General features: G+C 55.0%; 1 protein-coding gene across 2 annotated transcripts in view; it reads right to left on the bottom strand.

Moving 5' to 3' along the window:
- The window catches only part of LOC138176412 (germinal-center associated nuclear protein-like), a 32,131-nt gene extending 5,397 nt beyond the window's left edge, over positions 1-26,734 (bottom strand). For both annotated transcript variants that reach the window (XM_069107203.1, XM_069107204.1), the window contains exons 1-23: positions 26,715-26,734; positions 25,237-26,532; positions 24,870-25,093; positions 23,260-23,338; positions 22,913-23,066; positions 21,361-21,557; positions 20,059-20,198; positions 18,808-19,005; positions 17,933-18,205; positions 16,181-16,339; positions 14,711-14,871; positions 13,768-14,009; positions 13,092-13,327; positions 12,210-12,310; positions 11,788-11,919; positions 11,550-11,663; positions 9,201-9,353; positions 7,334-7,531; positions 3,630-3,698; positions 3,415-3,549; positions 2,902-3,055; positions 1,805-2,060; positions 268-365 (exon numbers count right to left, since the gene is read on the bottom strand). In XM_069107203.1, coding sequence (XP_068963304.1) covers positions 268-365; positions 1,805-2,060; positions 2,902-3,055; positions 3,415-3,549; positions 3,630-3,698; positions 7,334-7,531; positions 9,201-9,353; positions 11,550-11,663; positions 11,788-11,919; positions 12,210-12,310; positions 13,092-13,327; positions 13,768-14,009; positions 14,711-14,871; positions 16,181-16,339; positions 17,933-18,205; positions 18,808-19,005; positions 20,059-20,198; positions 21,361-21,557; positions 22,913-23,066; positions 23,260-23,338; positions 24,870-25,093; positions 25,237-26,440 — 4,677 coding nt within the window. In that variant the 5' untranslated portion in view covers positions 26,441-26,532; positions 26,715-26,734. The remainder of the gene's footprint in view (positions 1-267; positions 366-1,804; positions 2,061-2,901; positions 3,056-3,414; positions 3,550-3,629; positions 3,699-7,333; positions 7,532-9,200; positions 9,354-11,549; positions 11,664-11,787; positions 11,920-12,209; positions 12,311-13,091; positions 13,328-13,767; positions 14,010-14,710; positions 14,872-16,180; positions 16,340-17,932; positions 18,206-18,807; positions 19,006-20,058; positions 20,199-21,360; positions 21,558-22,912; positions 23,067-23,259; positions 23,339-24,869; positions 25,094-25,236; positions 26,533-26,714) is intronic.
- Positions 26,735-26,883: the final 149 nt, after the last annotated feature.

Here is a 26,883-nt window from a genome sequence, read left to right as displayed (position 1 = left end):
CTACATGAGGCCAGAGCGACCCTGGGTAGGCGCCCCAAGACCACTCTCCTGGGCTCCAAGCTGGCTTCATGAGAAGCCTGGGGCCAACCCATGAACACCTCCAGCTAAGGGCAGGGAACTTCCTTTGCCCAGGCTCTGATGAGGCTGCTACCACAGTGGATTCCTGCAGACAAGCTGGTGCTGGGACTCAGGAGACAAACCATCTTCAAAGCAATTCACCCCAAAACGCAGTCTATGACCCACCAGCGGTGCCAGACGCCGTCTTACCCGGCTGGTGCCTTGGAGATCGTTGACTGTGGCCGGGATCTCCAGGACAATGTAATCCGAGATAAGCTGGGAGGAAACCAAGTCCTGAAGCATCAGCCCTTGGAGAGCAACAGAGAGACCGCTCAGGGGCACGGCCTGGGGAGGTGCCTGGCCCGGGCCCAGTTTTGCCAACACCAGCTTGAGTCAGCCCACCCTGCCTACACGGGCCTCAAGGAGATCACTGAGTCTAACACCTGGCAGCGGGGCTGAGGGGGCAGCACCTTGCCTGATGCTCACGAGGCTTGTGTCCAAGGCAGGGGAGTCACACACACAGAAACCCTCCACGAGGACCCCTGCAGCTGCCCACTGACTTAGAGAACTCTCTACGTTTCCCAATGCATTTGGCTGTGGTCAGGGCTGCTCTGGGCCCCAGCGTCCAAATGCTTCTGGACAGAGAACCCAGTCAGGCAACAGCAGAGCAGATGAGGCTGAAATTCAGCTCAGATGGGACCCGTTTCCCAGGGCTCTTGGGAGGCTCCCGCTCTGGGAAGGGCTGCTTGGAGAATGGGGTTGCCCCTTCCCTGGCAGCTCTCCATAGCCATGTTCCAGGCTGATTCCTTTCAGGGAAGGGTAACACTAGACAGTCACAGAGGTCTCTTTCTAGACTAAGTTCCATGTGTTCTGTAAAGGAATCCAAGGATGCTAGGGGTGAAGGGGAGAAGAGAGCAGACCAGCAGGGGATGGCCACTTGTATGAAGCCCGGGGACATGTCTGGCCTTTGGCCAAAGAGATCCTACTGCCAGGCATTTGTCTGAGGACGTCCAAGCCCCGCCCCCCCCATACACACACACTCGCACGCACGCCTGGCATGTCCTCCCTCTTCATCCCCACCTCCCAAGCCTCCTGAGTGCTAGGGCCAGCCCCTTGCTGATGCTTTCCCACTATAGCGTGTCTGTATGCAGCTATTTGCATGTTGTCTCCCCCATCAGACAGGGAGGCCCCTGAGGACGGGGGAGTCCTTTACCATGCTTTGTAGCCCCAGCCTAGCCCCGTGCAGCCCTGACCCTTCAGAGCAGCATGTAACTGGAAACAAGGAGAAGCTCAGGGACCGGGGCAAGGCAGAATGAAACGTGGGGGCCCCAAGGAAGGATGCCTATGGATAGGCCAGGGGGCCTGGGAAAGCTCGTACGAGCTGAGAGGGAGAGAATGAAGAGAAGCTAACGCCGACAGAAAGAACTCTAAGCCAGGCGGGGTCCTGGGCCCTTTTAGGGAGCAGGCTCGGTCTGAGAGAGAGCCGGGGAAGCGATCCTCCCCCCGCCTCTGCAGAGGACAGCCAATGGTCAGTTTGGCTGGGCTGTCTCTACTCTCTCTCACTTCTGGTTATAGGGAAAGGTCCCTCTGGGTGAGGGAAGGACAAGGATTTCTATGGAAACGCAAGGGACACAACGGAAAGAAACCAAATCCGTGTGAGTGAAATGAAGGAGCAGATGGGTGGGGACATGTGGCCAGCCCCGCAGGGGTCAGTCCTCCCCGGGGGGGCCATGAGTTCCACACGCACCTTCCTCCACTTCTCTCGCAGTGGCCCCCTCCTGGCCAGGCACGAGGACCACCAGGGGTACCAGGGGGTGGGAGGGCTTTGCCCGCAGGAGCTGTTTGAGCTGCAGCAGGGCCGAGAGCCAGTACACGTCCCCCTGTGCCAGCGCAACACTCTTCCCCGGAGTGGGCAGCAGGAAGAGGAGGCCACTGGTGCCCAGAAGGTCCTTCTGTGACTCAGTGGCATCAAGGACCGAGTCGCTCAACAGGCCATGGGACACCTACAGGAACAGAGCAGAACCGGGTCAGGGAGAGCACTCGAGCGAAGCGCCAGAGGCTGAAACCCAGACCTGAAGGTCACGACACTCCATTGATGGGGGCTCAGCTCCGTGAGGCCTGACAAGCCCCCTGGGAGGAAGTGGCTGGGATTACGTCCGTCCTGCAGACAAGGAAACAGGCTGAGAGAGAGGTGAAGTGCCTTGCCCAGGGTCCCCCAGGCAGTGTGTCTGAGGCCATGTCAGAACCCCCCAGCCCAGAGCTCTTGTCCGTCTCCCCCAGAAGCGGGTCCTGGCTCCGGCCCACTCACACTGTCCCCCATGGCCACGGCAGCCTAGAGTCCCGAGAGCAAGATCCCAGGTCACGGGATGCCCAGGGCAGCCGGGTGGGCGTCACCACAGGAGCTGGAGGCCTGGCTCTTCCCACTTGTGCCATCGAGACAGGGCTCGAGCCAGGACTCCAGGTGGGTCACTTTGCCTGGAGCCTCGATGCTGCCCGGCGCCTCTCCTGAGTCCCCACGGAGACCACGCCTTCTGCACAGAGAGCTGGCCTGGGTCCTGCCTCTGATTCAATGCCACCTCCTGATGCCTGAGGCACTCACAAGCTCCCACAGACTGGAAGACACCCTGCACACCTACGCTGCCAAAGGGGGCCACGACATCCAGCATGCCGTGCCCTCGTCCCTCTAAATGGGCCCTGCACACACCTCATGCACAGCCGGCAATGGCCTTGCTGCAGAGAGCCCTGCAAGGGTGGCAAGGCCTCAGGGAGGCTTGGATAAACATGGGCCAGACGAAGGAAGGAGGTGCAGAGGCCCAGGCCGCTGCCCAGTCATCATGCACACACCTTAATGCACACGTTGACCCAAACCGTCCGATTCCCTTTGGTGCCACAGGATTTCAGCAGGGTCAGCGTCTGGATGCCCTCGGAAGCACAACAGGCACCGTTTTGTAAATCTTCATAGCCCATGAACTTGACTTTCAGCCAGTTTGCTAGAATCCTACAAAGATAAAACAAAAGAAATAAACCCCAAAGGTGAGGAGGAGGAGAGGCCCCAGGCCCAGCCACACCTCCATGGACTGACTTGCCCAAAGGGGGGCGGAATCTGGCACACACTTCCCAAGATCCAGTCCCCCTTCCCACTTGGGGGTCACACGGTCAGCCAGGCCTATAGAAAACCTTCACAGTGGGCTGCGGTCTTCAGAGCAAATGCCCCACCATGGAAAGCCCCAAGACCAAGCGGAGCCCAGGTCAGAGCGTCCAGAGATGACCTCAGGTCAGCTGGTGCCTGAGTTTGGGGAATGCTGGGGGTCCTGAGTGGGCCCGGCAAGGTCTCAGCCCCTCGGAAGCAGGGTTCACCTGCTGGAGTAGCCAGAAGCAGGCTCTTCACTGTCGGGCAGAGCCAGTACCAGCTTCCAGAACACTAGCTCCCTCTGGCCAGGGTGATGCTCGGCGATAAGGGCTGGCAGGTCCAGAGGAGTCCACACGGCTTCACTGGGAAAGAGAGCCCGGATGAAAGTCAATCCAACAGTCATCTTCTAAAACATAATGAAGCGTTAACCCCATTAACAAACCTGAGTAATTGCTGGTAGAAGTACTGGACCTTCATCTGATGTACTGTCTTGTTTCTCAACCATCGCAACCTAAGAAAGGAAGAGAAGCAACAGCCTCAGCGTCCTTGGAGGGAATGGGCCAGACTGGCATGAGCCACGGCCGCGGCCCCAGCCCGGAGAGCCTCATGTCAGTAAGAGCGTGCATGCCCCCAGGAAAGGGGGAGGCCCTGGCCGGGCCCTGGCTGGCAGTGACGGCAGGGGAGGAGGGGCCTTCTCATCCAGTGTGAACCACACTCTCTTTCCCTCTCCCAGAAAGGCAGGAGGAAGAGAAGCCCAAAGATCAGGAGAGAGACACATTTGAGAGAGCCTTTGTTTGTACAAAGGCTAGCTAGCCAAGCGTGTTCACCCTTGGTGGGTGCCCCCAAACTCCAGTCACCCGTTGGCTGTCTTCACAGGCTCCTCATGAACGTGGCCTGGTCCACCCATGCCCTCTCCTCTCTAGAGCTCCTACATTCTCAGGGTGGCTGCTTCTCGTGACCAAGGCAAAAAGCTCTGTCTATCTACACAACATGTACTTTCTTTGGGAGGAGGGAAATTAGTACGGTGCTCTCACCAGTAAATAAATGTTTACTTTCGTATTATTTGGGTACAGGAACAAAGAAACCAAATCCACTAAAAACGAAGGGAAAAATTAACCTTCCAAAACCCTTTCCTGTGAATGCTCTGGCCCTTCCCCCTCCTCTTCCCTACCTGATAATCCAGTCCATCTAAAGCCGGGGCAGCAAAGGGCCAAGCTCTTCTGCACTGACACTTTCAAATGAAACTCCCACCCCAGATTTCCGGCCTCTGGTGGAGGGCACTGGGTGGGGGGCTGTCTGAAATCTGGAGGCTCGGACCACCACCCTCTTTATGCAAAGGCCACTTAGGAAAAGGTTTTTAAAAGATAAATGAAAGACGAGAGAGTCCATTCAGCACTTACACACACGTCCACATGTGTGCAATATTAAACACACATACACACGTGTGCAGGTGTGTGCCTCACTCTGGCTGTGTTTAGAGGGCAGTCATCAACTCAGGGATGAAACAGACTTGAGACCTTGAGTCCAAGCTCCCATTTTGCAGAAGACAAAACTGAGGCCCAGGCCACCCGATCAGGCAGCGCTTCCAGCCTCTCCTACCCCAGAAGCATTCTTGACATCCAAGGCAGGGCCTAGAGACTGGCCCCTGCCCCTGCACAGAGCGAGGCTCGCTCCCAGGGAGGAGGGGCAGAGATGCTCCCAAGGGTACTGAAGTGTGGACCTGAATGTTCCCAATGGACAGAAATGGAAACCATGAAATGTCACCATCTCTCTCCCTCAGACAGTGATGGCGCCCTGGGGAGCCTTTTGCCTTCATGGGCTACACACAAAGAAGGGGAGAATGGTTAGATGAGAGCCGTCACTGGGGACGGCATGGATAAATTGAGTCCTCGGATACTCGAGGGGGGCAGAGAGCATGGCGACTGCAGCAGTGGGGCCCCACCATCCTTCTCACATCAGCAAACTGTGAGAAGGATGATCTGCGGGCATTGAGGTGGCATCCTGGGGATGGAGAAGAAGGGACTGAGCACAGCAGCCCCCCAGCCAGCCATAAGGCAGAGAGACTACAGCTCACCTCACTCCCAAACTTGTTGGAAGATTTTAAAAAGCCTTTAATCCAACAGAAAAGATCAGTCTTCACAGCTCTTCTCCAACAAGGCACCTGCTGCCATACATGCGCTTAGCCCACACATAAATCACGGGTACACGCAAGAGACATAACTATTCAATGAGGCTTTGATCACTGATCACAAGTGAGGCATAAAAAATGAAGATGTTCACTCGTCAGGGACATTGCCACTGTATGGAGACTTCCAGGCGCATAGGATGATTTGAAAGGGAGCCCCCCTAACTGCTACAGACTCCCCAAGCCCACGCATCAGGTGCCCAAACACTGCAGAGCCTCTGAAACGAAGCCTATCACCACTCAAAAGGACTTAGTCTAACAATCCACACATGAAAGACCAAATGGATGAAGAGTGCCTATTAGGAGCGATCCCTGGCTGGGCTGGTCCAGCTGTATGCATCTTGGACGGTCACCACTGGGGACGGATAACAAGTGGGGCTGAAACTTAAAAAGGAGAAAGAGAAAGGCTGGGATTGCCCATGGAAAACTGAGCAGTGTTTTCCACAACCCTAAACTTCTCCCTAAACCAAAAATCTGTCCCACTGAAATCAATAATCTTTCAGCGATCCAGTCTAGCTACGAATTTTGAATCTACAATGTGCCATGAATAAAAATTGCAGGTCACCTAAATCAGCCAATAAACATTTATCAAGAGGCTACTGTGTACCAGGCACAGAATGCTAGGTAGCGGAGAAAGAAACAAAGGTAAAACAGATCCTGTCCTCAAGAAGCTTACATTCTTATGCCCAAAGGGCTATCAAACTGTGCAGACCCTGTGACCCAGCAAGAGCGCTTTTAGGGCAGTATCCCGAAGAGATCTTACGAGGGGAGGAAGACCCGCATGTACGAAGACGCTTACAGCAGCTCTTATTGTGGCGGCCAAGGACTGGAAATGGAGGGGACGCCTATGCACTGGGGAATGTGAGCATGAGGGAACACTACCCTCACTGTGGTGCTCTGAGAACTGAGGAGCAGGGACTTCAGAAAAACCTGCACAGACGTATATGAATGAAGGGACGCAGAGCGAGGGGAGCACCGCACACGGGGACAGCGCAGACTTGGTCCACACCCAGGAAGAGAACTGATGTGGTCGGGGTGCAGACCAAAGCTGCTGCTGCCTAATCTGGTCTTTCTTTCTCCTGGCTCTTCCCTTTTGTTCTGATTCGTCTTTCACAACACAATAAAGGTGGGAATGTGCTTAACACGACTGTACTGGCACAGCCTGTATCAGGTGGCTGGCTGTCTTGGGAAGGAGCAAGAAACAAATCCTTATACAAGTAGATGCCGAAACTCTCTCTACATGTAGCTGAAAAACAAAAAGAAGCTGACATTCTGCCAGACACCGATAAGTGTCTACAGAGTAACACAAAAGATACAAAGACACCTGGAAGAAGGTGTGAGCAGCTAGGGAGAGGCCCTGAGGGCTGGGGCGCACCCCAGACAAAACCTGCAGGGAGAGGGGCCAAGGGCAGCAAAGTCGAGTCAGGGGCCCTGAGCATGAGGAAGGCGGTGCGAGGAGTGAGCGAAACACTGCGTGCGACCAGAAAAGAGAAGGGGCTGGTGCCCCCACCCATGCCCCCGGCAGCACACTGAGGTTAGGGTTAGGGCACGCATGGGCAGACAGACCTGCTTGTGCCGCCTGGCGAGGGCCGAGCGCCAGCCACATGGCCCCCAGCAGCGCCCCCAGAGACGAGGTGGCTGCTTGGAGCTACAAAAAGGAAGCCTGCGCCATCTTCTTCCTGATTCTGGCATTCTAAAATATGTGCGGGTTCTCACTGTGAATCACCACCCAAGCTCTACCTTCCAAATGCTTCAGCTACAGGTCACCTAAACTAAAATGCTAAACACAGAAACTAATTTTGTTTGAAAAGTAAAAATGCCACTGGAGCGGGAAGGCATGGAGAGAAACTCTAAGAAGGGCTTCGTGAAGCTCCGTAGGGCCACCAAACCAAGGTCTGAGAACCAGAAGGGACCCTGTGGGGTGGGTGACGATGAAGAGGGTCATGGCCCCCACCTCTTACCTGGTGCAGGAGACCCCCAGTTTTCCTGCGTGCCCCAGATTCAGGACTCCTTTGGCCAGGTTCTCTTTGGCAATTGGACACTCGGCACTGGGGGACAAGGCCTGCAGTCTGTTGCTGAGATCCACACAACAGGGGGCCGCAGGGAACGCTCTCATCTGTCTCTTGAGTTTTTTCCGGGCTGCAACAGCTTCTCTCCACCTAAAAACAAAAACACCCACGTCTGGTGATAAGGTTGGCAAGTCTGAACAAAAGCAATCCAAGAGCACTGTGACCCCCGGATGGCAGCTGAGAAGGTGAGGAGAGCACCAAGGGCCATGAAGTCTCTTTTTGGGGAACAAATGCAGAATGTGCCCATGTCCCACAGGCATCTCACCGATCCACTGAGAGAAGGCCAGTTCCCATCTCTGTGAGCACAGACCTGCCCAGCCCACTCACTGATCACCCCTACTTTGCTTCAGCTGCCTCTACCATAAAAAGATGTGCCCTGCCCACAGCCTCGGAGGGATGGGAACATCCAAAGAGGTGTCCGAAAGGAGCTGAGTCAGAGAAAGGCACTGTGATATTTAGGGAACTGACGTCCCAGTAACATGGTAACCGGCAGCATCTGCTGGAAAAACACTCTTTTGTCACGTGGTCACGTCAGTTGATGCAGGCTTTTAACAAAGTACAAAATATCCTACGATAAAACATTGGAAAACATCAGAATGATGATAGAGTCCGATCACTAATATGATAAACGCCAACCTAGAGCCAAGAGCTGCTGGGGCCTAAAAAGCAGAAGTGCTACATGCCCTCCCAGTGAGTTCAAGGACAAGGCATCAATGGCCACTGTCACCATCATTGCTTGACATAATCCTAGAGATGCTAACGCTGCTATAGCAACAAAATAAGAAAAAGAAACTAGGGAAAGTGGATGATCACTTTTCACAGATATGACGGTTTACTTGGAAAATCACAAAGATTAAGAGTTAGTTGAAACAACTGCTAAAGTCCAGTGATATAGGAAGCTACAAAATAGGCCCACACAAACCGTCATCAGCCTTTCTGTATCTTCCTAACAAAATCCAACAGGAAGAGGCAGATAAAGAAATTACCTTCAGAATAACTGCCGACAGCGTGAAATACTTGGGAGTCTACCTACTAAGAAACAGTGACCACACGAATAAACTACAACCACTCTGCACAGAAATAGAGACAGCCCACTTAGAGGGCCATTGACTGCTCAAGGCTGGGCTGTGCTCATATCAAAACTGCAGGATTCTTGCTGAATCACCAGTTACTTTATAGATCTAGAAAAAAAATAGCAACAAAACTCATCTGGAAGGGGGAAAACTCAAAACTTCCAAAATAAGGGATGAAAAAAAGTGGGAAAAACAGGAAAGCAGTGGGGGAGAAAGAAGGCCCAGACCAAGGCCGGCCACCAGACACTGGCTCCAAGAAGGGGGGAGGGGGAGGTTCCAGACCGAGATTGAAAAGGTCACATTGTAGACCGATGACAAGGGCAGAGGCCTCAACCAAACAAAAGACAGAGAAGCTCACAGAACATAAAAGGGACAATTCTCATTGCATAAAATTGAAAAGCTTTAGCAAACAAATTCAACGCAGATAAAATCAGAAGGGAAACACTGAAACTGGACAAACCTTTAAAGCAAGTTTCTCTGCTAAAGATCTAATATCTAAGATATAAAGGCAATTGCTCCAAATACGTAAGAACAGGAATTCTGGAAAGACTCCTGTGAAGCCACGCAGACCAATGATGAGGCGGGCTGCCCACTCCTGACACACAGGGGGAGAGAAGCAGACAGAGGTGAGGTAGGCCCTTTGAAACACTGAGGAGACGCTCTCGGATGGGGATGTGTTCACTCACCGCTGCAGGTATTTACAGAAGCACTGAAGCTCCTGCAGGGTCTCTCGGGCACTCTGGAAAATCTCCTCGGCTAAGAACAAATCCATGAGACGATCCCAGACATCCTCAGAACAACGGGCCACGCGGGCCCTCCGCTCTGTCTCCATGGCACTCCTAAGCAATGACAAAGGCAGAGACACCTCAAGTCCACACCAGACCGGTCCTCCTTGGCAGAGGACGTGTCCTCATCAGGGCCCTCACTGATTTCAGAACTAGAAAACAAACCCACAAGGCCCTTCCACAGGAAGCCATGAGATTTGTATTTTTCATAAGAAATACCAAGTTGTGGCAACCCCAGCAAGAAGAACAGTGGTCAAAGTCATTTAGTTGTGGGTTCCTCAATTCCCAAGGATCCCAAGGAAGACATTATCTTCAGACAAGAGGGGCAGGAGGGAGGGAATAAGCATTTACTGAGCACCGACTGTGTGCCAGGTGCTGGGCTATGCTTTGGGCAGACAGGATCTATCTCGCTGGATCCCGCCAACAACCTGGTGAAGTGGGTGCTAACCAAGGCACAGAGGGTAAGTGACTTGCCCAAGGTCATTCAGCTAGTAACTGTCAAAGGCCAGATCTGAACTCAGGACTTCCTGACTCCAGGCCCAGCACCCCGGGCATGGTGCCACCGGCAGACTCAACAGCAAAGTGGTTTCCTCTTCGATAATCACCCCAGTATGTGCCAGCTGAAGGGACCACTCAGATGGGACAGTTTTGGCCAGCCCCAAATTTCCACAGCTAGTTCATGGGAAGGCCAGGACGGTGGGGCCTGCCTGGGGTCACCCAGCCCAGCATCTGTTCTCCTCCCTCGGAGGGCAGGATCCTCAGTTCTCCAACTGTAGTCTGTGAGCCCCCCACCCCTAACTTCCACGTCACCAAGCGTCTCCCACTGTGGGGGCCAGGGTGAGGAGGCCACCCGCTGGTTCCGAAACGCTGAAGGCCTTCAAACACAGGGTGCGCTGCCCCCAAAAGCAGGGCACTAACCCTCACCCCCTGTGCTTTAGCTGTGTCTCCTCCAGTGACCCCTGCTCTTTCCCATTAATCCCATGAGCCTGCCCACAGGGGCTATGAGGAGAAAACGACCAAGTGAGCCGAACCCTCGAACCCAGACAAGCCGAGCCGTCACTATCCAGGCCGCGGCCTCGGCTTCTCCATCTGGACCCCGACTCAACTTCTCTGCCATGAGACCCTCAGGCAGGGGGGAGCATCAGGCCCATGAGGCCCTAAGAAAAGAGCCCTTCCAGCCTCCCCAAAGCCCCTGCTTTTATCTGCCTCTTGGAAAGTCAGACAAAAAGCACACATCCCCATGGCTCCCTAGTATCTTACATGAAAACAACATACAATTTCTTCCTCAAATTCAAGTGAAAAGCTTTCATTCAAAAGTTTGATTTTTAGAAGATGCTGTGACAGACGGCAAATTATCTAAAGAATCATTTGTCCCAGTAACTCATTCATCCTGCCCAGTGAGCTCAAGAAAGGCATTCCCTGGTCGGTACACATGAGCTCCCTCATCTGTAAAATAAAGAGCACCCCAAAGGCATTGCTGGCTTCCTCGCAAGGGCTGCTGGGAGGCCAGAGGAAACCCTCCATGTCGGGCCCAAGCCTTCCCTGCGCAAGCCCCTCCCTCGTCAAGGAGAAGCAAAGATGTTGCTACACGGATGGCTGCTCCTAAATCAAGCAACTGTCTCTGGCGAAGGCAAGGCAGGGCAGCGGGCAGAGAAATGGGCACCAAGGGGCTGCTGTGCCTCCGGCACCCTGGCCTCAGGCTGCAGCCAGGCCCCTGCAGGAGCTGAATCTTCTCCCCTGGGAGTTCCCTGCCCCAAGGAAAGCGTGAGTCTGGCCCGTCTGACTCCCACGCCCCGTAAGAGCAGACAGCCTGGGGCACAGTCACCCCACACCGGGGCACCACAGGGCGAAGCTCAGCATAACTGTTTCCAAAGGCCACAAGATGTGGCACTTGGACCCATCTCCCCCAAGTTTCCTCCTCCATCGTGTTCCCTCAGAGCCAGTCCCATAGGCCCCCAAATCGAGAATCGGGCCCCAGGCTTCCCTCGGCTCAGCCGCGGATTGGGCAGAGACACCCCAAGGGCTGAGGAACCCTCCACTCTAGGAGAGTGCCCCAGAGGCAGAGCTCCGGCGACCACCCCCCTCCCTGGACTGAGGCCAAGTGGGCACCAAGCCCAGGGCCCAAACCCCAAGGCCAGTAGAAGAGCCTGGCTTTTGCTGAGATGAGTCATAACCAAGGATCACAGCAACGAGGCCAATGGAGAAGCAGCCTCCTCGGGCACACTCAGCCCAGCTCCAGCTCTCACTCACTTCAGCTCCCGCAAGGACGTTTCCCGCACACACTCGGCCACCACGAGATCCAGCAGCTCGGCTGCCAGGACCCGGCTCAGCTGGACCAGCAGGCGTTCTCTCTCCCGTCTCCGTCTGCCAGAGCGAAAAGAGAGCCCAGAGGAGGTCACTGAGGGGCCGAGCCCTCCCAGTGCTCAGGAGGGAGTCCCCACCACCCACGGACCAAGGACCCCTTCCCGCCAGCACGAGACGACGTCACCTTTGATCTTCAGCTTTTCTCTCTTCTTCCCGAACTCTTTCTCTTTCTTTCTTTATTTCTTCAGCAGCGACCTGCCTCAGAACGTCTGCTATCGTCGCGGCCAGGAGCTGCTCTGTGATGATCTTGGAGACCCTAGACAAAGACGAACGCATCATGCCACCTGGCCCTCTCCAAGCACCACCTACCCCACCCAGAGCCCAGAGACTGGAGGTGGGATGGGCCCAGCCAGGTCACCGGACTCTCCCTACACCAGCCCCACCTGTGTCCAGAAAGAGACCGAACATCGAGGCTGGAGAGTGAGGGACAGGGGTTGACTGAGGAAAGCTGGAAGGCCATGGGAGGCGGCTCACAATAGACAGGTGCCAGGGAGACCCAGAGCCTTCTAGCTCAAAGAGAGAAACCGTGGGAGCCAGTAAGCGTACCCTAAGGCTGTAGCCGCATAGGCAGCACCGGCCTGGCTGATTTCTTTGCAGTAGCTTCTGAGGACATCCTGGACAAGGTCTTCGACAACTCCTGCGATGTCCTAGGACGAAAAAGAAGACGAATGACGCCCGCTTCTTTGGCCTCGGCTGTGTGTTCAGCACGTCTCGGCTCCACGTGGGTTCATGATAGGCCTCTGGGCAGCTCCATGTTCGAAGCCCACCCCCTTCTAGGACTTGTAGCTCGACGAGCGTCAGAATCTCCTTCCAGCCCCAGACAGGCCTCCATGTGGCATTTCGAGGCCCCTTTCCTCCCTCTACTCCCCTCAGCATCCCCACTCTCTGAACCTCTGGCCAGGCTGTCCCCGAGGCCCAGAAAGCCCAGCCCCCTCCCTGCCACCTCCTGGATGCCTTCAAGCCGCAGCTCAAATGCCAACGGCTACAGGAAGCCCACTGGCATCCTCCGGACATCCCTCCACTGGGAAAGCCTTCCTGGCTAAGGTTGCCTTCCACCGACTCCCTGGATCTCGTATGTACCTAATCACTGACATGCTGTCTCCCCGTTACAATGGAATCTCCTGGAGGGCAGGGGCTGGGTTTTCTGCCCTCTGCGGCACTCCCACTCAGCAGGCATCTGTTAAGTGGAAACTGTGCTAAGATACAAAGAAAAGCCACAGCGATCCCTGCTCTCGGGGGGGCTCACGCTCTGCCCAAACCTGACACCAGCCTGCCCACTGACTCGGCGTCCCAAAGGCGAGGCCTCCACTGAGCCTGGGCATCAGCTCCCGTCAGGCTGACGAAGGCGTTGGACCAGGGGCTGTCTCGCTCCAACGCTCCTACTACCACCTGCCGCGGAGGAAAGGCAACGCGATCGTTCTTTCGTACCATGTCAGTGTAAGTGGGCCGAGGCTTGGGAGGAGGCAGCTCGGGCTGCCCGACAGGCTGGAACAGAGATGGCGGGGCAGCCAATGGCAGGGCAGGCGCAGGGGCCACGAGGGCCGGCGGCAGCCCGGCAGTCTGGGTCTGTGGTGGCTGCGCCGGAGGAGCAAGCAACGGCTGCGGCGGGACGCGGAGCGCCGACACTTCTGTCCCAGGATTGGCTTCTTCCACCTTCCCGCTTCCTAAAGGAGGAAAATGGCAAGGAGAAGACAAGGTCACGGAACACGCCATCCCACACTGAGCACGAGGAAGCACAAAGAACCCAGAGGAGGGGGGAGCGCAAGACTCAGCACTGGATCAGGCCAGCTGGACACCAGCAGAACCTCCGTGAGCTACACTGCCCAAAGAACTGGCACCGTTCCCAGCGTCCGCCACAAAGGGCACCTGAGCACAAAGCCAGGATCTGGCTTTCCAAAGCTTCTCCAGGGAATCTCAAAGGGGCAGCACTCCCAGAAACAGCATGGCCCACTGAAAAGGGAGTGGGATCTGGAGTCAAGACCTGGGTTCCAATCACCTCCGCACCATGCTCCCTCTGGGATGCTGGGCAGGTCCCTGAGCTCCTGAAGCCTCAGCCCCTCATTCATAAAAGGCCCATAACCCCACGACAACCACTCTCACTTACCTCCACCCTCCACACTGGCTTTCTGCCCGCTCACAGCGGGCTCGGGGCCTGCGCTCTCGCCCACGTATCTGCCCTGTGCATTGAAGCTACACACTGGGGTGTGACAAGGGACAGGGGGTAATGGCCCCCCGTTCACCACTTCTCCCACTGAGACAGCGAGCTTCTCTGTGATAAAAGTGCACTTCTTTGCCTTGGACAAGCCCTCAGGTTCCAAGAATGCGGACCGATTAAGCTCGACGCAGCTGTCCCCAAAACAAACAAACAGAAAATCAAAATCAGCTGAAAGAAACAGCACCTTTCCAAGTTGGGGGCGAGGGCAAAGGCGAGCTCCAACACCCACTGCCCAGCTGCACCCATCACTGCAATCCCTCAAACTCTGAACCTCCCAAGTGCAGGTCAAGCCTCTCAGAGAAGGAAAGGAAGAGGCGCCATTCAGCTGACTACCCAGGGCCCTGTACGCTGATGGCCTCAACCAAGAACAAATGTGGTCCAGAGAAAGTCTCATTTCAACAAGAGTAACTGATCCAAAATTTGGAGAAGCAAAGGTGAGCCAGAGGCAACTCATACTGGTGTGAGTGGGCTCCCCAGCCACACAGACCACAGCCCCTCTGGGACAAAGTGGGGCCAAGATGCTAACAATTCTCTCCATCCTTGGGGAGGCTGGTCCTTCAATGGGTCTATACGTGGAGCTCCCAAATTCCACCAGCAAGGCATGTGAGAAATCAAGGCCATCTCTTAGCCACTGCAAGGCATCAGGGGGGCAGGGGGGGGGGCATCATTCCCTTCTCTCTGGGAGGCCCCTGCAATACCAAGCCCATGGACCAAGTCCCTGCTGTAGCAGCTCACAGGTAGTGGAGATGAAAGGATGGCTCCTGGCAAAGGCACCACTGACAAAAGGAAGGGGTGGCTCAAGACAGGCCCAAGAGCTCTTGGGAGTTCTCACCCATCAGACACACTGAGGCCATAGTAACTCAGGAAGTCGGTCGCTTCCTCAGAGTCTCTAAACAGTAACATGGGCACCAAGTTGTCCAAGGGAAAGCTGGTGGACCTCTGAGTGCTCACTGTGTAAGCCACGTTGAGAGCCCGCAATGCATCTTTGCGGATCTACAAGAAAAATGGCACCCATCAGGGCAGATGTCCAACCCTCCCCCACCCCCGCAGCACTAAAGCCAAGGTCACCTGCTGTAGCAAATCAAGGGCGTCTCTTCCCCCATCACCAACCCTTCCAGTGATTCAGCAATAAGCCACATGAGCTGAGCTGCTTGGCTCGGGGTCAAGCCCTTCATGAACCATTTTTATTCATGTGAACAAGTCTCACAAAAGGGAGAAATCTGCCCCCTGGACTCTTGGTCCTTTGTGCTGAAGGTCATAAAACATATACTCTCCTCCTTCCTAAACAATGTGTTAATTCCCAAACAGTGACCAAGTGAGAGAACTTTTTGCTTTGTGAAATTAGAAAAACCCAGATGATGCCTTCCTTCTCAGTCCCCCAAAACAGACCCAAAAACTTGAGTACTCTCCCACATAATAAACATTTGCCAGGCAGGTTGAAGTGTGTTGGCAGGCTGGAAAAATGTCCAGATGTTTTTAGCGCAAAAAATCTGACTTCCAGATTCTAAGCCCAAGGAGATGAAATTTTGAAAAGAAAATGCTGCCTCCTCTGCATGGAAAAGGCTAGTGATGGATCATCTGTTGTCATTCCCAACTCCTGCAGAGCTCAATAGACTAAAAACAGCAAGTGTCGCATGAGGGCATCTGCTGGTTCCCTGGGGCCCAGCCCTTCTGGACCCATCTTCGTGGACCACTCCAAGGCCATCGCTGGATGGCATCACTGTGAACCACAGAATTAGAGCTTGAGAAGAGACCTGGCAGATGACCATCCGGGGCGGGGGGGGGGGGGGGTCAAACTCAAGCAGAAATCTGCATACAGATTTAAAATCCCAACAGCTGATCCAGAGCCCTGATATTTAGAGAGCACTTTCTGTGCCAGGCCTTGGGCTGAGGGCTCTACGATCACTTTCACAACAACCTGGAAAGTCGCTGCTATTATGAGTCCCATTTTGCAGATAAGGAAACTGAGGCAAGCTCAGGTAAAGCCCAGGGTCACACAGAGAGGAAGTGTCTGATGCTGGTTTCTGGTCCTCCATACTGGAGCCCAGTGCTCTGCCCACTGCACCACCTGGCTGCCTAAAAACCACAAGCTGGCATCATCTCCCTGCACTGTTTTTATTTACGCTTTGAACTGGTTCAGCAGCAGTGAGTCTGACACCTCTGTGCTGACCCTATCCTTCCTCTCACAAATGGAGAAACTGAGGCCCAGAGAAAAGTGGCTTGCCCAAGGCTTCCTGGCGGTATGTGGGCAAGCGGGCCCCAGGTAGGAGGCCGGAGCAGTCAGCCACGAAGGCCCTCCCACCTGATTGAAGTAGCAGTGCAGCAGGCAGGCATTCAGGTAGGAGGCAGACCGCACCAGCTTGAAGAACCTGACAAAGTTGTTGCTGTTCAGGGCCGCGAAGGCCTGCACTGCAAACTTCACCTCTGGGGAGTTGCGGACATTGGGCCGGAACTGCTGCACCTCCCTGTGGACACAAGCACAAAGTGACTCATGAAGAGGAAGGAGAGCGGGGATCACCATGTGCAAAGCTGGGTGACGAGGATGAGCGGGTCTACACTAGTCCAACAGTGCTCACTGCAGGCCTCTCTACCGCCAGGGACCCAACTGGCTGTGTGGGAGGCAGCCTTCGAGGTACGTATGTGGGAGTCACTTCAAAATGGTAATCGAGTCAGGCGTGCACATGTTCCACATGCTTACGTATAGACAGGAAGGAACAAGTCAGTGATCACTGTCTGCCAAGCATGGCCTGAGAGGCCCCGCTGTGCAGGGAGTGAGAGGGCCTCCGGGGATGGTGGCAAAGCGGCTGATCAGGCCTCCTCTTCAATGATAAAATCCTAGCTGGTTCTGACAGTGGACCACTGGCCAGGGCCTAGGGTGCTGGGGACAGGGACTTTCCTTTCTGGGTCTTTGGTGGCTGCGGCCACGTCTCCCCAAGGGCTGCTGCCAGAGGATGCTGAGGGCACAGGGCTAGAGTGATCCTGGGTCCTGGACTGTCTCCATCAGGCTGGGAGGGGAGGCAGGGCTGTGCCCTATAGGGTACAGGCTCCAGAGGGCAGGGCCTATTTCATCGTTCTATCTTGAACACCTTGCCCATGGCCCAACACATAGTAGGTACTTACCACATGCTCACTGATAGACTGTACCCAACACAACATACAATACAAAACAAGAATTTCCTACACACAGACAAAATCTCAAACACATACAAACTGGGGGAAGAAATTTTAGCTCATGGGTATTTTGGGGGAAGATTAATGCAATTTTCCAAAAAGTGCCCTTTTCCAATGATCCAAGAAAGAAGACAAAGATTTCTCGCACCCTATCGGGCCATTCAAAATCTATCCTACTGCTACATTTTCCCGAGGTTTTGCTTTAAAATGTCTGCTGCATCACACAGACCTAGATGCTCTAAAAGAGCTACAAAGGAAAGGTACGGATCATCCTTTCGAAATACAAACACGAAAGGGCTCCAACCCACTGGCCAACACCTAACCCCTGACACCGTGTGAGCTCTGGCCACATTCCTCTGAACATGCAAGGCATCAGATCCCAGACTCGAAGCTTTGCGTAGCCTCTCTACTTCAGATCCCCAATCCTGAGGTTCCCAGGCCCAGCACCCTGGGGGCCAGGGTGGGCCAGGAACATTTCTGCTTTCCCAGTGCTGATGTCTTTGAAGTGACATCACCGAGCTCCCCACATCACCCCAAGGTGAACACCCTCCCTCCCTGAGCTGAACTGCCCTGCCCAGCCCTGCAGTCGCGACTGGCTGCTGCTACCCCAAGAGATGGAGATCAATGGATGGCCAGGCTGGGCTCCAGAAATCCTGGGCTGGCCACTTTCCTTCTCTGGGCCTCAATTCCCAAGGGTTAAACAACATGAGCTCTCTAGGTGATGCCCAAGTGACCTCTTGCTCCCAGATGCTGCTCAATCCCCCCACACTGGTGACCTGCATGCTCCTAGAAGGCAGTTCCCAGCCCTGCTTAGCCCCCACTCTCACCATCTCCTGCCCCTCCACCACCCACCCCCTGGGGCCATCACCCCCCAATGGAGCACTTGCCTCAGGATGTCTCCCTTGTTGAGACTGAGCAGGACGTTGTAGCCTCGAAATTCTGCTTCAGTTGCACAGAGGACACCCTTGTTGGCCAGGTCCTGGTACATCTCCTTGAGGCTCTGCAGACACTTGGTCATGTTCTCATTGTTGATCTTGGCATCAAAGGAGGACATGGGCTCTTCACACAATGAATGCGCGCAGTGAATGTGGAATCGGGTGCACTTTTCAATCAGTGACACTGTCAGGGGATCACAGAGGTGCTGCTGCGTAATGTCCTGCCCAACAAGAACAGAGCCAGACAAAACCAGGCAGTGAGAGCCAGACAAAAAAAAGCATTGAGAGCATGGTCGTGAGCCAGGGTCATCCTGGCTGTTACAAACTGCCTGCTTCTTATGATCATGTGAACAATGAGCCTACCAGCAGACAGACAGGCAGGCAGACACAGACACACACACACACACACACACACACACACAATCTCTCTCTCTCTGTCTCTGTCTCTCTGTCTCTCTCTGTCTCTGTCTCTCTCTCTCTCTGAATGATCTTGGGGTGCTTTAGAATGACTCCGGGGACTTGGTTATCGCTTTGAGGGTGACACGTCACCCTTGGAACAATCACAACAATTGACCCTCCTGTAGCACTTCCCAAGGTCCTGAAGGTCTGTGCTTCCTGTACATTCCACCCGAAGGAAGTGACTTCACCTGACACTCACTTTTCTCATCTGAGAAATGGGGACAGGCTTCCTGGTGCCTGCCACCTGGGGATAACACTATCAAGCAAGCCTACCATAACTGGGATATGCTGCAGAAATGGGAGCTGCCACCCTCCCAGGGTTCAGCTTCCAGTCTACAATTCTCAAACGGAGGCCAGGTCATACCTTTCTTATTCCACGGGTCCTGTTCCACACAAAGTCATACCAGTCACGTGAGCTCCCTTCCTTCTGGTCCATAATCTGGGTGACGAGGTAGTCCATGGTCATGCTGAGTACCCCCGAGGGACGGAGCTCATGGGGCAGGGGCTCTTCCTGGTCAGCTGAGGATCGGCTGTATTCTTTTATCGCTGCTGCATGATCCACCTAAGAAGGTGAAAAAGCCTTCTGTTGGCTAACATTTGTTTTTCTCCTGCTTGTCCTAGAAGGGCTGTATAATCAAGATTTACTAAATTATAAAACCCATCATTGCCCTGCACAAGGGTTAGGGGTGGACAGGAGACTTCACCAGTCTGGGAGCTCCTGACAAGGTACAGAGGGAGGCCCTGCTTCTGCATTTTCATCTCCCCAAAGCTCCCCGTGCTTCACCTCAGCACAAAGGTCAAAGAACTGTCTTCATACGTCAGTCAGCCCAGTCAGTTTCTCCACCAGCCTCTGCTGAACCCAGGATGACTTAGATATGGAGATTTTACCAGCAGGCTACCCTTCAATGGGGTCGATCCCAGCCTGGCCCTGTCTTTCCATGAGCCTCCATCCAAGAACTAGATTACATAGTGGTGGTCACTTCCTGGATGGGGAGCCAGGGTGCCCTCCAACTGCTCATCTGTGCAGCATCGCTGCGAGGTCACTTGTAAGTCAGGTTCTCCTTCTATCTATGACTCATGGTCCTCCGTATACATTGTCACCAGAAGCATGCTGGGATTGACAGGATGTGCCCTGGTGGCAGTGAACAGACACACTGAAATGGGCCCAGAACTGAAAAGGAAGAAGCTAGTGGGCTGGGTTACAATGAAAAATTGGGTAGGTCTTTCAATGATAGCAAGCTTTCTGCCCCCCTAAAAAAAAAAAAAAAAAACCTTTTAAAGTCCATATAGCAGCCCCTAATGGAATTCCAATCTTTCTGAAATCAGAATTTCCCCAAATGTAGTATGAAGATACAAGTGAGGGTCCACAACCCACAGGAGTTTCCCAGTGGTAAAGTGGGTGCATGAGGTGGTCTCATGTCGACAAAGAGCGTGGTCAGTGGATGCCCCCAGGACAGACACGAAGGATAGTCCCACAGGATGTGCAGGCTTTGCAGCAATTACCACACCAGTGAGGTCACAGCCCCAATCACAGCCAAGTGCTACGGGTCATAGGGTGACAACATGGGGACAAAGCCACCAGGATAAACGCAGACAGGTATCCGTACAAACCCACCTGATCCGTTCCAGGGATCACTTCAAAAGAACTCAGCTGGTTCCTGGTTTCTCTCATGTACCGCTCCTTCTCAGGACACATGTCTGGGCACGTCCCAACGAAGGCTTTTGCTTTATCCAGATCCGTTCTTTTGACCCGAGCTAGACCGTACCAAAGAAAAGGACTCAATCAGCATTTGCCCGGAAGGACAGAGGGCAGCAAGGAATCAGCACCTGCCCTGGAAGAGCCCAGGCTGGGCACAGAGCCCAAGGGAAGGCCATGACAAAGGAGACGCTAGGAACCCTGGAAGAAGTGGGCCGTGGACAATGAGGAGAGGCTGGAAGGCAGGCTCCTAGGGCAGCATAAAGAGCCCCTTCACTACTGAAAGCCTAGACACCATCAGCCAGAAAAGCTGCTAAAAATGGGAACGCCAAGGACGGCTCCGGGAAGACTGTCTCCTCCTCAGTTTGACAACAAAAGTCCTGTTATCAAGGTGGGAGGAGAGAGGAAGGAGTGAAGAAGCACTGATTCAGTCCAAATTCTGCTAAGCCCTTCACAAAACTTTTTTCACTGGACCCTCACAACAAGGAAGGGGCTGATGTCATCCCCATTTTACAGGTGAGGAAACAGAAAGCAAGGGCTGAGTGACCAGGCTAGGCCAGGGTCACACTGCCAAGAAATGTGTGAAGGTGAATCTGAACTCAGGTCTTCCTGAGCTCGGGCCCAGTGCCGAGGCGGTTTAGGAACGTCTCGTTAATGCACAGAAAGAGACTATGAGATGAGGACTAGAAGTCACTTTGACGGCACTCTCTGGATCCAAGGATGAGCCATGTCTTTTTCCCACACTGGGCTCGTATAAACCCCAATCCATTACTATTTCCAGGGTGCACCTCATTACTGGGCGGGGGGCTTTCTGTTTCTCTGCTGGCACAGGCATGGTGCTCCAGATCCATTTCTGAAGCTCCAAAATCAGCAAGCTGAGGCCTGCTGAGAAGGCCACCACCCAACGACCCATCACTCACCTCCCAATTCAGGAAGCATGCCCTAGTGCCTACTGGCTGGTGGATGGACGTACCAAGACAAAAGTGAATGAAGCATGCCCTGCCCTCAAGGAGCTTTGATCCTATCATTTATATCAACGTGGGCAACCCCAAGGAAAACTGCAAAGCAGTCAAAGAGTCATCAAGCCTGGCTCCTGCCCCCTCTGGCAGGTCCCAAGGAAGCCGAGCACACCCACAGGTGACGCAGGGACTCAGCTCAGACCCAGTCAGTAGATCACGCGGGGGCTTCAACTGGGGCGGGGGACACCAGCCCAAAGCTCACCTTGCCTCATGATCTTGTCCCTCTGGTCAAGGAGGCGGTACTTATCCTCCGAAGTCTCAGCCACTGTCCCCATCAAGGTGCTGAGGGTGGTGGCTGACAGGCCCAGGCTGTCAGAGCTTAGGACCTCCGTCCCAGAATCAAAGGGCTCCCCTTCAAACTGCAAGGACTTGGACAGGTTTGCTTTCTTAACTGGAGAACTACGAAGAAGCACAACATGCTTGGCTAAGGCCCAGAGCTGACTCAGATTTCCCTAGCCTGACCTCCAGATGCCCATGGATTTGTGATCTCACCCCGTGTCTGCCTACCTGACCTCCCTGTGCAGCTCCTGCCCACGATCTCTTGTAAAACCACCTGGGGACTTTCCTTGAGCCCCTAATCTCGTGTGAATGCCTGGGGCACAAGGGCTGCACCCCCTTAGCCCCGATTCTCTGAGTTTTTCTGAGTTTCTTGGGATGACACCCTTTCTTCAACACCCACAGTCCTACCTGGAGGCCTCCATGGGGCCTGGAAGTGGCCCTGGGCTCTAGAACACTCTACCCCAGTGAAGCTCATCCAGCCCTGCCCAGCTAAGGGCTAAGACCCCCAGATCTCAGTAACAGGGAGCTCAGGCTCATGTTGCTTTTCTCTGCACACCCATGATTCTCTCTCACTCAGGCTTAGGACATGACTGCCCCAGCGGAGGCGGGGCTTCAGGGCTACAATGTCACCATCATTGGGAACGCCAGGCATGCGATTTCCCCCCAATGAGGTGATGACAGAGCAGTGAGCAGAGCAAGGAGAACAACTTATAAAATGGCAACACCAGAAAAGCCACTCGGGACGCCTCAAGGACCATGTGAACCAAAGGCCCAAAGCCAAGGCGCCCACCCGGCTTGGGGATGACAGACAAAGACATAAGTTTTGTGGACGTGGCCAAGGAGGGAATGACTCTGCATGTTTGTGGGGAGGTCCGGATTATCTTTTTGTTCCAATGGCGGAGAGGGGGCGGGATGGGGGAAGAGCGCCACAGAATGGCATGCTGTTGTTATTACCACACTGGAGGGTCATGAAAACCCAGAGCCCCCACTTACAAAGGCACTGCCTGAGCCCCGCAAGCTTCCACAAATGAATCGGCCAAGAGCCCCCAGTGAGAATGCAGGACAGCCGAGGCCCGACCGTCTGGCCCTCGGACCACAGCTGGCTGCTTCAGGGACCGCCAGCCCCGTCCTGGTTCTCACCATGAAAATTCAATGGGAAAAAACCACCCACTCCCTCTTATTCATGGGCCACCCGTAAGGTTAATTCAGATCAGGTCCTGGACTCGGATGTTCTGAAGCACAAATGGACAAAAAAAGCTAGCGCTCCATGATGCACAGCTCAGAACTGGGATCCTGACGGTCTATGCCAGGTCCCAGCAAGCAGTTCAGTGAGCATACATGAAGCACCTCCTGGACAGCATGCGAGGCACTAGAGGCAAGACCAAAATGGGGTGGGCCTCTGCCCTGGCAGAGCCCTCGACGTGTGCACAGACCAGCGCGCCCACGAGGCTCTCGGGCGACAGCCCCAGACCTACCTCTTGGCCAGAAGGCCGCTGCTGCCACCGCTGGCAGGTCTCAGGAGCGGTTTGCGTAGTGGGGAGGGCTGGAAGGGAGAGTCTTCGCAGCTCTGAGCGGCCTCCCCCTCACTTGACTGTTTCTCCTTTGGTGAAAAGTCCTTCTTGCTGGGACCTAAGGAGAAGCAGATCAGGTCGGGCGTTTCTAAGGCCAGGGCCCCCCCAGCATTCAGCCATTCTCATGTGGAACAAAGCCACGCCTCCTGCAGGTTCCAGCAGAGGCCCCCAAGGGAGCCGCCCTCCAGGTCCCCCCGACCTGCTACAGACAGCAGCGTTCCATCCAACAGCAAAGGCCAGAATCAACTCACTTATTTTCTTCTTGTGCCAAAAGATGAGCATGTCTTTGTGCAAGCCTTTCCCTTTCTTCCGAGCCAGCGCGGCAGACGTCTGAAAACAGATTTCAGAACCGATGAGGGGAGCTGGCAGCAGCAGTGGCAAGAGGGACAAAATGACCCTCCCTGAAGCCAGTGGTGCAGCTGGCCTTGAGAAGGAAAGCAAAGGGAAGAAGACCCCCCAGAGTGACAGCAGCTCTGTTTGAGGCAGCTGCGGCCTGGAAGTCTAGGGGAGGCCCCTCCACGAGCAGGCAGACTTTAGGCAAATTGGAGAGACCCGTATGAAGCGATGCTGGGTGAAGGGGGCAGAGCCAGGAGAACACTGTGCACGCTAACGGCCACGGCCCGCGAGTATCTGCTGGGAACGACTCGATGACAAGAGCCCCTCCACGGCCAGGAAAGAAGCTGAGGAGTCTGGATGCACATCAAAGGGAACTCTACTCCACTTTCTTCTCCTTTCAGGGGGAGGGCGTCTGTGCTTTCTTTTGTAACGTGGCCGATATAGAAATAGCTTTTGCGTGACTGTGTGCCTTCACAAGGAGGGCAGAGGGGGAGGGAGAGAACTTGAAACTAAGAAATTTAAAGTATTGATGCTAAATGTTTATTTAACATAACTGGGAAATAATGAAATAAAGAGAGAGAAGGAAAAGAAGGAAAGGGATACTAGCAGGGGCCACACACGGAGTCCGAGCAGTCACACTGGAAAGCTTCTCAGGACGTCAGGGACCCTCCCAGATGTTATCAGCAGAGGTGGAACTTGGGGGCTGGGGAGGGCAACCAAGCCAGGAAGCCACCAAGGATCAGCTCACTAAGGACAGGCAGACAGGCTGCTTGTGGCCAGAGGAATGTTTTAGCCACAGCAATCCCCGAAAACCACCTGTCATGTTACAGATGGGGTGCAATCTACCTTGGTGGATGAACTATGTACACCAATGAAATCCCCTTGGCGCTCAATGAGCACAAAGCCACTGACCCTGAGCCCTGGGCCTTCCCATGCATCTACAAGAGAGCTCAGTGACAAGGGCTGCCTCATGCCATGGCGGGTAGCCACAGAGACGTGGAAGGTGCTGACTTCCTTTCCTGTCTGTTGCTACCCTGAGACAGCACTCAGTGAAAACAAACAGAGCTCAGGGAAGCAATGTGGGGGGAGCCTTCTATGCCGATGCCCCAGAGCAGAACTGTCCCCCTCTATAGGCTGAGCCTAGTGACCGCCAGCACAAAGGGGGGAAAAGGGGAGCAGGAGCAAATCCACCGGGAGATGGGCCTCCTGCTCCAGATCTTAGGCCAGATCACAAACCTGGCCCCATGTGCTGAGCCCAGCTGGAGCTCCCACATGACCAGGCTTGAGAGCAGGGGGTCTTTAGAGTGCTGGCCACACAGCAGGTGCCTAATAAATGCCCTCCCTGTACACAGAGATTCTCAGTGAGGCCACAGAGGCAGGAAAAGGCAGAGCGCCAGTCACCAGGCAGGAGCAAGAGCCAAGAGTACAACCCAAGCAGCACATTGGCAGGGAGAAGGGCCACGCTCATTGGCAGAGGAAATGCCTGAGCAGGGCTGCTATGCACCCAGCGGAGGGGAGCACTCACGTGGTCTGAGAAGTGCACGATGGCGAGCTTCCGGTGGCGCCTGGGGTAGACACGCTGGACCTTCCCAAAGCGGCCAAAGTGCTTCTCCAGGACCGCCCTGTCGTTGAGGTAGTTGGGGACATTCTTGCACTGAATGGCGGTGAGCTCGATCTGTGACAGGCTGCTGGAGCTGTCCACGCTCTCCTTCCTCCCCCGGCGGGAAGGGGCAGCCCTGCTGGTGGCCCCTGCAAGGGAAGCCACGCCAAGGGGGAAGGTTAGTGGGCACCAAGCAGGGGCCTGTACAGGACAGTCCTGGAGGGAAGGCCCATGGCCCCAGACAGGGGAGGCACCCTGGGGATTTCCCCCAGATTAAGGGGCCAGCACCTACCTTCCTGGCTGTCTTTGACAGTCATTTCTTCCTCCTTCAGCCGGGGGGTGGAAGACACCGTCGCTCCCACTGGGGCGGCGTGCTCCACCTCAGTGGACTCCAAACCACTCACTTCCTTTTTCATTTCCTTGCTTCCTAAGCGGCCAACTTCTTTGTTGCTTCTTAGCACGTCCTGCAGCGTCCGCCCAAACAGGCCACCTCCACGTGGGCGGGTCAAGCGGGGAGGGCGCTTTTCTGGAGGATGATCACCACGTGACAGGAGCTCCGCGTCCTCCGGGGCATCATAGTCCCTTCTCCTGGGGGATCGGTCATGGTCTTCCTTTCTCTTCAGCCCTTTCACGTGCCCAGGCAGCGACCCTCCCTGGCCACCAGCATCATCTCGTCCTTGCTTGCCCACGGCTTTACTCGTGGAGAAGGGCTCGCCCACAGACCCCGGCGACACAAAGCTCGAGAAGCTGCTTCCTGAGCTCCCAAAGGCCGGTTTGGGCGCCCTCTTCTCCTCCTCCACGTTCTGACTCGATGAAGCAGAGACAAAGGTCGAGGAGGCCGTGCTGCCAGCCGGCTTGGAAAAGCTGAAGCTCGTGCTGGTGCCTGAACTGCTTGACCCCTGGGAAAACGCGAAGGAGACCAGCACCTCAGACCCACTGCTAACAGGGCGGGAGAACGTGAAGGAGCCCGGAGCCACCTGGCTCTGTGTCTTCTCCAGCTCTGACTCTGCCCCAAAAATCGGTCTGAATGTCGCGTTTTCAGGAGGCTTAAAACTGAAATCAGACCGCCCCAAAGCACCGCCGGACGCCTCTCCACTGCCAAGCCCAAAACCAGTGGCACCGGAGAAAGCTCCGAGACTGGCGGGCGGCTTGAAGCGAAAGCTCGGATTGCCGGAGCTGGACGAAGCGGGAGGCCTGGCACCTGCCGGGAGGGCGGGAGCCTGGCCCGAGGCCTGAGCAGAGAACAGCCCAAGACCAGAGGCAGGAGGGAATCCCACCGTGGGTGCTGAAGAAGACTGGACCCCCCCAGAGGTCTGGGAAAAGCTGGAAGATGGCGGAAAGCCTGTGCTCGGTGCTGAGCCCACACCGCTCTGTCCAAAGAGCGAGGGCTGCCCAAAGCGAAAGGGTGGCTGAGCCTGGAACGTCCCCAGGGAGCCAGGGGAAGGGCTGGAGAACATGTTTGATGGCTGCCCCCCAAAAGGACCGCTGGGGTTCATATCCCGAACCAACTATCACAGAGCAGACAAGACTGGAGAGCTACGGGAGCAGCAGCTGGTTCAGGCAAGCCTCCATCACGGCTGTCCTGGGGCTGAAAGAGAGAGAGAACAGGGGTGAGCAGGGCAGTGAGAGATCTGGGGAGCGGCCAAGGGGTGCGTTCCCAGAGGCCGCCCCTGCAGAGCCTGAGCCTCTGACAGGGGCACCAAGCAGGGCGGGCAAGGGACTTGCTCAAGGTCACCTGCCTCCGACCAATAAGGAAGGGCAGAAACTCACCACTAGGTGGGAATCCCTTCTCCGGTAGGCGCTTTTACAAGACAAAAGGCAAGGGCAGGTCTGGTCATTCAGTCCCACAGGGGCGGGGCAAGGGGAGAGAAAAGCAAGGAAGGAGAGGAGAAGAAGGGAGGGGCCTGGGACAGGGGAGGGGATGGAAGGTGAGGAGAGG

The sequence above is a fragment of the Petaurus breviceps genome, unplaced genomic scaffold (genome assembly GCF_028583685.1).
Source record: "Petaurus breviceps papuanus isolate PSGF00001 unplaced genomic scaffold, PetGlider_PUasm1.0 88795, whole genome shotgun sequence".
NCBI classification, from domain to species: domain Eukaryota; kingdom Metazoa; phylum Chordata; class Mammalia; order Diprotodontia; family Petauridae; genus Petaurus; species Petaurus breviceps.
The sequence above is the reverse complement of the archived record's forward strand: the minus strand, read 5'-3'. Positions and strand labels throughout refer to the sequence as shown.